At 39.1% G+C, this 10,277-nt stretch overlaps 1 protein-coding gene and 1 long non-coding RNA gene across 3 annotated transcripts; both read left to right on the top strand.

Moving 5' to 3' along the window:
• The first annotated feature begins 1,589 nt into the window (after positions 1-1,589).
• On the top strand, positions 1,590-7,421 carry LOC135246453 (hereditary hemochromatosis protein homolog). 2 transcript variants are annotated; one of them, XM_064319908.1, is made up of 6 exons: positions 1,590-1,753; positions 5,056-5,319; positions 5,866-6,132; positions 6,715-7,014; positions 7,184-7,294; positions 7,381-7,421. In XM_064319908.1, the coding sequence occupies exons 1-6, from the start codon at positions 1,693-1,695 to the stop codon at positions 7,386-7,388; spliced, it is 1,011 nt and encodes a 336-aa protein (XP_064175978.1). In that variant the 5' UTR covers positions 1,590-1,692; the 3' UTR covers positions 7,389-7,421. The 2 variants fall into 2 exon arrangements, with proteins under 2 accessions (XP_064175978.1, XP_064175979.1); XM_064319909.1 differs by having other exon boundaries at positions 1,595-1,753; positions 6,715-7,005; positions 7,381-7,416.
• A 199-nt stretch (positions 7,422-7,620) lies between these two features.
• Positions 7,621-9,395, top strand: LOC135246454 (uncharacterized). Its single transcript, XR_010327690.1, has 3 exons — positions 7,621-8,836; positions 8,945-9,061; positions 9,111-9,395. It is a non-coding gene; the product is annotated as an uncharacterized LOC135246454 (long non-coding RNA).
• Positions 9,396-10,277: the final 882 nt, after the last annotated feature.

The following is a 10,277-nucleotide window of genomic DNA, read 5'->3' as shown; positions in this document are numbered from 1 at the left end:
CCTCAATACAGGCACACAGAAACAGACTGTAAATAATCTCGGGCTTCCAGTCTTTTTTAATTATTATTTTTCATAATTGTACAACTAATAAATGATAAAAATGGCAACCAAAGTTTTTTTTGCTTGATTTATTTGCGTGAAACAACTTTAATAGGATGTCAGTTCCAATTCATTTTCTATTTTAATTTGTGTTAATTATGAATCTGATGTGTAATATAGAAACACTTGAGTGTGTATCTTGGAGGGTTATTTTGGAGTGTAAAGGGAACTATATTGCAATCTGATACTTTATGCCTCATGCTTGGTGAGTTCCTACCAGTCGTTTCCTGTGCTTGGGGCTGTTTATTCTGGTGTGGCATGAGGGTGCACTGAGAGTCATGTAAGAGAGTCGGATCTTCAGTCTGCTGAATTCCTGTGTAGGTTGTGGCTTTGTTCTGTGGTAAGTTGTAAACTATCAAAAGAGAATGTCACCTCAGAATGTGTTCAGTGTGTGATGCGGTGCTAAGTTCCCCCCACTCTGGAATCCTACAACATAAATATTACGAGTACAGAGCAATATTTTAATTCTCACATGTGGAAAATATTACACTCCTATCATTCAGTGGAATTGTAAGGCCGTGGATAAGCGCTTCGTCTTTGCAGTGTTTCTGTAGAGTGAGCGGATATCTCGAAACAACCAGCTGACACAAGAATTTGTCCTCTGACTGGTTTATTCCCTGGGAAAGGTATGGATAGGCTGTTACTCCAATTTACACAGCACCGCTTAGCTGTAGCTAAGCTTCTCCCTGGAAGGCTAGCTATCTTACATTCAACAAGAATACCAGAAAACTGCTGCTGCGTCTTCATGCAGTTTTTTCTCTTTTCTTCCCTTCCACAGTGCGCCACCTCCTCTCTCTAAATTTTAATTCACGGAGGCCCTATTTACCTGGTGATCTCGACATAACGAAAGTTTTCTTGGGATCTTGTGCCATCCCATAATTCCAAATTGCTACAGTGAAAATGCATAAAATTCAGTACATGAATACCTGGGAAGGTCTTCAAGAATATTTTGGACTTTGCAGAAAATGGTTTGATTTCATAATTTTATTGAATTTTAAAAAGTGGTATGTATAAAATAGAATGAACATATTGGAGGATTTTACCATCCCATGAATCCAGATTCCTACTGTGAAAACACTTTTTCATGACTACCTGGGACTTCAGATATCTAGTTGAGTTTAACTATTTGATTTGATTATTTTATGGAATTTTTATTTTAATATGTAATTGTCATTTTGGAGATACTCCATTGTAGATAATTTAATACTGCATTCTGGAGTATTTGTTTATTGGCTTATTGAAAGCGCAAGTCGTAACTTGATCTGCAGTAGATTCGCGCCACAGAGAGATTTACTGTAAAAGTGTATTATCGACTGCGCACACAATTTTTAAGTGCGGACAGCAAGTAGTAACTTTAGATTTACCGTAAAGTGATTTACAGTAATGTAGACCGCGCACAAAATTTAAATGCGGATAGCTGGTCCGATCATGCAGGTGCAGTTGGCGTGACCGCAGCGACGAACTGTTTGTGGGTGGTGGAGGAAGGTGGGAGAGAAAAGCTCTTAAGGTGTGGCCATGAAACATCAGGAAGAAGTATTAAACTCGGATCCGAACGCAGCCGGGAAGTTTGGAGTGTTGGGTTTTTAAGAAGTTATGGAACGAATAACTGCGCTTCTTTTTCTTTTACAGGCGACAGTAACTGTTGTCAACACAGGTAACATATTTAGCCTATAGTCATTGATTTATGACGGTTTGAATAAATCACCAGCTTGGTTGAAAGCAAACCACGCACTTGACAGCGGTGGATGTTTGCGCGGGTAAAAAAGCATTCCAGTTGGTAGAAACGGATTGGTTCAGCGAATTTGTAATTAGCCTACGTTACTTGTTTTCATGTGAATGTCTTATGTATAAAAAAAACTTTATACTTAGCAACGCAATTTTTTCTACTGTACAATCAAACCGATTCGTGAACTTAAAATTCGTAACAAGTAAAAGGCGTGTTAAGCCTATACTTCGTCAAAGAGCTGTGAAGAGGGTTCTGTTGTCTATTGTCTGTAATTGACTCAACGTTTGATACAGTTATGTGAGGTATGCGGTAGTTCTGCGTAATTCACATTGGTGATACAGTAAAAGCAAACTGGAAATCACCTTCCGCACTTTTTGTCAGGGTAAAATAACAGGTTAATTCAAGTAATCGTCCCTTTAGCTTTTTCAGACTGCCGTAATTTTACTCTGCCATTCTTCAATTCCACAAAAAGACCAGGAAGACTATGTACTAATTTATGGTGCATGGTTCCCATCTGGAAGGCACACTTCGCTGCTCGGCTAGCAGTAACTTCGAAGGAAAGCAAACGGTGGCTGTACCACTACTAATTTAAATTTTCACGCAAGTCCGAGTTTTCGTTCTATTCTTGTCATTTTGTGATTAGCCTATATGGAATTGACGATGAGAAAGTAATCAAACAGCAAATTGTTTACAACCTGTGCATGTTTTCAGCTGTTGTTGCCAGTTATACATATAAATGTGAATGCATTCTGTCGCTTCGGATGTCAAGGCATGGAAGCGAATGTTCGCATAAATACATAATGAATGTGTCTGAGAGGATATATAAAACAGTTACAATCTGCCTATTGGCCTGTTATATCCTATTTGTTGCATAACAACGGTCCAAGTTCAACTACCAACGACAGTTTTGCTTGAGGACAGATGGACCGACGACAACGTCGCTTTTTCATAAGTCAGTGGGCTAATTTGCCTAATCTTCGCGGGACTTTAGACCGCGGTGGAAACGCAGACAACCATGGGCTGAAGGAACCTTTTAGTTCCTTGAAAAGTAGTTCCTGGGACTAAAAGTTCTGGGTACTTTTTGTGGAAATGCGGCTTATGGTAAACGAGAGCAGTGTGAAGCTACATTTTTAAAAATTCTCCCACCTCCACTATGCCCTTCTTAACACACTCCATAAAACATTGTCACATAATCTCTTTCACTTGATCTCTCACCTGCTCCCTCATTCACTGCAAATGTTATTTGCTGTCCAAACACAACCCCCTCTTGGTATTCTAAATAACCCCCATATCATTCAGACAACATGTTCAGGGGAGGCAGCAGAGCATGATATAAGTTATGCTATCAGAGATATCAGAAAGCAATTGGGATTTAATTGAATGAAATTCGCCCTATGTACTGCATGTTCAAACCCCAGCCACATTTTCTATGAGACTTATTTGATATAAGTGACACCATATCTGAAGAGTGGAGGGTCCAAGGTTTTCAAAACACCCCCATATCATTGAGACAACATGTCCAGGGGAGGCAGCAGAGCATGATATCTGTTATGGTATCATAAAGCAATTGGGACTTAATTGAATTAAATTTGCCTATGTACTGCATGTTCAAACCCAAGCCACATTTTCTATGACGCTTATTTGATATAATTGACACCATATCTGAAGAGTGGAGGGTCCAAGGTTTTCAAAACGCCCTCATATCATTGAGACAACATGTCCAGGGGAGGTAGCAGAGCCTGATATACACAATCCATTGACCTATACTAGCAGTAGAGAGGAATACGCTGTTTAGTTGAACCACAACATTTTCTATCAAATTTTCTATCATGTTTATTTGATATCTTTGTCATAATATCATTTTAGTGAAGGGCTGTATGCAGTAAATGTCCATCTCATAAAAAACACGTTTTCAACGTACAAAAATGCCAAGTTACTCACACATATAAGACATACACCGTCTATAACTCATTCCTTCAGACTGCAAAAATTCAGGCCTGCCATTAAAAGTATTGATATCAAAATGATGCCAAGTTACGGTACTACAAACAATAGTATAATAATAATCTTGCCTCACCAAAATTAAATAAGCAATGCTACCCAATATTTCCTCAATTCTTTCAAGTCACTTGGCCCTGTGTTTTGTAATCTTACCATTTTACCATTTCATGCAAACTTTGTGTCAGATCAAAGTGTCAAATATTTCAAATTACCTTATGGAACACATTGAAATTCATGTAAAAAAACTGGTGAATAACTACAGGAAGCATATTTGTCCAGAAAACATATGTTTATACTTGCTTCTGAACTGAATTTGAGTAAAAGTTTTTGTATATTTGCTACGTACAATAAATACTGCATGTAAAATACATATTGTACATACATAGAGAACTTCTTTATCCCCATGGGGACATTTCCCTCGCAGTAGGTTACATTCACATTTACGAACAGACATTTATACCAAGAAACATACAATCATTCACGCAACAGAAAGGCTGGGCATTGAAATACATACATACCAATACAAATTGGACATATATTCAATCAATCTTGACTGTGAGAAAGCCATCCACACATATGTTTGGCCTGTCCATGTACTGCATGCTTATGCACACAGGGCCAAGTGACTTGAAAGAATTGAGAAAATATTAGGTAGCATTGCTTTGGAATACATCTTACTTAATTTCGGTGAGGCAAGATAACCTATATTGTTTGTAGTACCATAACTTGGCATCATTTTGATATCGATACTTTTAATGGCAGGCCTGGATTTTGGCAGTCTGAAGGAATGAGTTATAGACGGTGTATGTCTTGTATGTGTGAGTAACTTGGCATTTTTGTACATTGAAAACGTGTTTTTAATGAGATCTACTTAACTTCAGAGACCAGAAATTTGCATTTGCATTGTCTAATAAGCTATTACACATGTTACAGAAAAGATAGCTTCAGCATGGGGGAATCATAATTTCCCTGGCATCAAATAAGTCCGGACCAAACGATCCTGGTGTGAAAGCACCCTCAAATAGGCTTTATTCCCGTCTCGCTTTCCCCGGGCCATTGCTTCCCCTCCCCCAACTTCCCCTCGCTGCAGCCAGTAGTATGGAGCAGGATCACCTGATATCCAGAAGATGAAGAGACGAACTATATGTATATACATACATGTATATAGTTTAACTGTTAAAATATATTTCAGCAACTCTTCTAATGAATGTTGGTTTGTTTCCCCACAGGTTCACACTCAATCTGGGCGTTTGCAACACTTATTTACGGGCAGACCCAATTCCCAGAATTCAGTGTTTCGATATTTGTGGATGATCTTCAGGTGCTGTACTATGACAGCAACATCAAGAAAATTATCTCTCGAAGTCGACCAAGCTCCACAAAGGGAGTTGAAGATATTATGCTTCTAGGTGTAAACATTGCGGTAGAAGGCATTTACAATTACATGAAACATCCATCACATCATGTAAGGCTCTTCGCCAATCACACTGGAGGTGAGCTGAGTGCGGGCAGGTGTTCAGTTCAGGCCCCGTCCACATTCAAAAGATCACATTAAATGTCATTACACTATTATACAAAAGGGCCATGGTTTGTCTGTAGCGTGCCATCTTGCCATACTGATAAGTTTCCTGTTTGCTGACTCAGAAGATTGTTCAGAGATGGGATGACCCTATGATCTAAGTGAATTTTTGGAGAAAATAAGAATCTGTGATAAGGTTGTGTGACAAAAGCTACAGCTCAAATATAGTTGATGAAGCCCATATGCAAGTTGGCAAAGTGAGCCAGTTATATCATCTGCAGTAAAAAAAATATCCTAAATGTAGGGTAACGGCTCATTCACAGAATCAATTACTAACACAGCCAGCAGTAAGAGGGCATTAAGACTTTCTGTGAATCAGTAGTCAATGTTTTGGTTTTGTGAGTAGACTAGACTAAATGTATTCTTATTATTTTATACCAAAGTGAGTCTAGAACATACTGTGGGTTGATGCTTGAAACTTCTGGCTTATTTGCCTTCCTATTTTTTCTTTGTTTTGAAGGAGTTCATGTTCATCAGAGGCTGAATGGATGTGTGCTGGACAATGACAAGCCCAGTCCGGTCATGCTGTGGGATGTTTATGATGGAACAGAAGCGGTATATTTTGACATGCATGATCGCACAGTCAACCCTCTATGGCCACAGCTTAAATGGACCACAAATGAAGCAAAGATTATTCGAATGCAGTTTATAGATATTTATCAGCCTATATGTATCCAAATACTGAAGTACTATCTGGAGAAAGAAAAGAACATTGTGCTTAGAAAAGGTAAGGATTATAACCTTCAACATACACCTGACTAAAACGCATGTTCATTACACGCTGATATACTGTACAGTGTGGAATTACTGTACTGTTACATTTCCAGTGGCCAAGAAAAATGGTAAAATGGTGTCCCAATAGGTGTGCATTTAACTATATATTTTACCTTATTTGTTACCTTAGTATATGTTGCAGTTCTGATTGATTTGGTAGGGAGGATCTTTGGTCTGACCTATTGCTGGAGGGCCCAGACCTGCCCTTTATAGTTTTAATGATTTGTATGACCAGGCTGTTTTCTCTTATTTTTTGTTATGTTTCATATGTAAATGATTTTCTGGCTAAATTGCAACTACCTTTTCTGGGCTTCAGTGTCTTTGTATGTTGCAGTGCTGTGGATGTGAGGAAAGGTATATTTACTCGATAGCACCGCATTCGGCTATATAAGGTCAAGCCCCCATCACAGAAATAACCTGTCATTTTTCTCACTAACTTTTGTATATTTCCATCCCATGTGAGGAATCTCAGCTTCCCTGCGTCCCTGTATAACAGCTACTTCTCTGGCTGATGCACTGTTGTTTCCCCCCTCAGAGCGGCCCAGAGTCAGACTAATCCAGAAGACATGCAGGGAGACTGGAGTGGTGAAGGTGAGCTGTCTGGCCACTGGCTTCTACCCCCGGCACATCAACCTGACCATGCTGAGAGACGACCGTCCCATTCCAGACGAGGAGCTCATTTTCGGGGAGGTGTTACCCAACGGAGACGGGACGTACCAGACGAGGAGAACCCTTAGTATCAGTTCGGAGAAAGCGAGAGAGAAACACCGTTACACCTGCTCTGTCACACACCTTGATCTGGACAACAAGCTGGACATCAACTGGGGTAATGCACGTAAATACTGTACATGTTCTGCAGCACATTATTGTATTATTGTGGAGTCTGGGACAGGGTGGAAGAACATTGCGTTTTGTACAAGTGCATATTTGTAAAGTCTGCTACTTTCCATAAACATTAACCAATTTACTTACTGATTTTGTCAATGTATTACACTGTTTTACAGAACCAGGTGAAGGTGCTAATGTTGCAGTCATCAGTTCTGTGGTTGTAGTGCTGGTTCTGGTTCTGATCTTTGCCATCCCTGCGTTTATCGTCTATAAGAAGAGACGCAGAGGTGAGGGCATAACCGGTATTTATGGGGATGTGTGGAATGGGGAAAGGGTGTAATATTGTTTTCCTAATAAATTTCTCTTTTTACAGGCATCTAGACCTCCTTTGGATACTTGCTTGCTAAAGGTAAGTGTCTAAATATTAATGTTTACAGAGGAGTATACTGTTCTGTCCCTTCTGAAGATGTATCACTGATGGTTTGTACTCTCAGTTTTAGAGTCTGAAGACCCAGCTTCACACTCCTCTATCATTTAGAAATCCTTTATTGTACCTGGTCAGGATGAGTAATTTTCTTTTTAGCATTCAATGGAATTGCAGACTCTGGTAATTATGGTTCTCTTGCTATAAAATAGTCAAGAGTGCCTTACATTTATTGGTGCGTGTGTTTGCTGTAAAGTGGTATATTGAATCAAGTGCACTTCAATGGACATGCAGACCGCCATCTGCAATTGCCACGACACTGTCAACATCCCATATGTGTATTATCTTATTAATATATTGTTTTCATTATTAGGGGGGCAAGCACCACAGGTGCAGGAGCCACTCTTGTTTTAGTTTTAGTTTTATTTGTTAACTTTTCCTGCCAATGCAACTTAAATTCATGCATAGCAAAACTCACTGAACTTTGCGCATCTGTAGAGCACTTAGTAAAGGCCCTTGGGCTGCTGGCAGCTCGTCATGTTAAAGTACTGCTCCAATGCATGGATAGGCCCCATTGTCTGGTATTGTCTGGGCCATGCTAGCATCGTCCAGGATGACAATGCCTCATTGTGCACCCGCAACCCCAGCTGGTTGGTCATTCGCTCTCACTTTCAGCTGCGCGATGTGTCTTCCTCCAATGGTATATTTGCTTAGACGTATTTTTGAATTTTGTGTAGAACACCAACTTCACAATTTCACTGATCTGGGCAGCATGTTCGTTAGCCTTTACCTACCTTACTTGAAAAATGGACCAGATCTATTGTGAATGCAGTTACTGAGAAAATTAAGTGCAATGAAATTAAGCTATTTTGCATTTGTGATTATCTGGTCACTCAAGTGTCATGATGGAAGCATTGCAAGATAAATGAAATGCATTTGCCATCAAGCCTTTAGGTTTTCATCATATGCTTTCAACACACAACTTGTGTTATCCAAGACACTTGCTGCTACTGCAACCCACTCAATATGAACATTGCCAATAAAGGGTAATTATCTGTTTCGTAGTAGCTGTGTTTGCCCCAGCAGAGGGCACTAGTGGCGCATTATGGAAAAGTACTGGGGTTAGACTTACTTGAACAGAACAACAAAAGTCACTGCAAAGCAGCTTTTCCACTGCATGGTACCGGCTCGACTTGACTTGACTCTACTCTACTCTACTTGCTTTTGGTACCAGGTATTTTGTTTTCCACTGCAGATAGTACCCCCGTCAATGTAGCTGGTCGTCATAGCGATGCCGCATGAAAACGATTCTCTCTGACCATTCAGTAGTCTGGAGTGTTTTCACGTCATCTTTTGGTATTGCTTCAGCTCATTTGGAACCTTGACGGAGGTGATACCAAAAAAAGTACCAGGTGCCAGGTGGAAAATCAAAACTGTTGAGTAGAGTCGAGTTGAGCCGGTACCATGCGGTGGAAAAGGTGCTCAAGAGACACAGCACTAGCTACACGGAAAGAACTAGTTTAAAATATTAACTTTCAGTTCTGTTAAAAGATTTACAAGAACACAACTAAGTTTATCATTGGTTTAACATCTGCATTTGCATGCTGCGGATTCCTTTTTGTGTTGTTTTGTTTGAATTCTCCGGTTGGTTTTTTCTGTGCTTGATTCTGATAGAGAAGAATAGAACTTTGGCCGAGCCAGTGGACGATTCACCACCCATGAACAGTGAACTAGTGCTACAGAGGAGAAGACGGATCAGCACTGCATCCCATCTCTACTAAACTACAAATAAGCTTAGAGATCTCCACCATAATACTAAGAAAAATCATACCATCCGGGTAGATGGACATTGGACACTATTTTATTTTGAAACTTATTATAGAAGCAGAGCTCTGATATTTTTGTTTTGTTTGGATTATCCAATTGTTTTGACTATATAGCTTTGTATATTTGCAGATTTAAATAGATCATGAAATGAAATAGAAATGAAAGTTGAGTCTGAGGGTTGAGGCAATTCACAGCTGTGTTCAGCAGCTTAAAGAAAGGTTAGGACATGGGTTTGTTTTTGATTTTGGATGAGACAAAAATTTTCTCTAGTAGCATGGGTACCTATGACCATAAATAGATTTAGAATATATTCATATTTTTTCAGGGAAATGATTATTTTTTAAATAACCTCAACCATATTATTTTGCATTTGTATTATTTAATTCATGATTTTAGCTTTGTTTTTCATCAATTCTAAATGAGTAATTAGATGTTTTCAAAAGTACCTATGGTTTCAATTAAGTTTTAGGGCTCAAATTAGGGTTAGGAAAATTAGGAAAACAGCGAGTCTGAGGGTTAAGGCGAGTTCATGGCTGTGTTCAGCAGCTAGAAGAACAGTTATTATATGGGCTTCTTAATGATTTTGAATCAGCCAAATATTTTCTATAGTAGCATGTGTACCTATGGCCATTGATTACAATATATATTACAATTACAATATATACATTTTCATATTTGAAAAATGACTAACATTTACAAAGCATAAATCGTCTGTTTTCATAGCTTACATTTTTTTAAATTTATTATTTTAGGTAATAATCACAATGAAATTTTGATGCACTACTCATTACACTGTTTTACAGACCCAGCAACACCGGTGCCATTCTATGTTTGTAGTGTCAGTTCTGGGTCTGATCTTAGGCATCTCTGCATTTGCTTCCTGTGAAGGGAAGACTGTTTAAGAGCCCAGGAGAGAGAGGTAGCGTTTACAGGGTCATCATGACTGGACAAAGGGTGTTATTGTGGCCTCAAAGTGTTCCAAAAAAAAAAAAGAACAGATAACTGAATTGTGTTGGCCA

The sequence above is a fragment of the Anguilla rostrata genome, unplaced genomic scaffold (assembly GCF_018555375.3).
Source record: "Anguilla rostrata isolate EN2019 unplaced genomic scaffold, ASM1855537v3 scaf0332, whole genome shotgun sequence".
NCBI lineage: Eukaryota > Metazoa > Chordata > Actinopteri > Anguilliformes > Anguillidae > Anguilla > Anguilla rostrata.
This window is presented reverse-complemented; position numbering and strand designations above follow the sequence as displayed.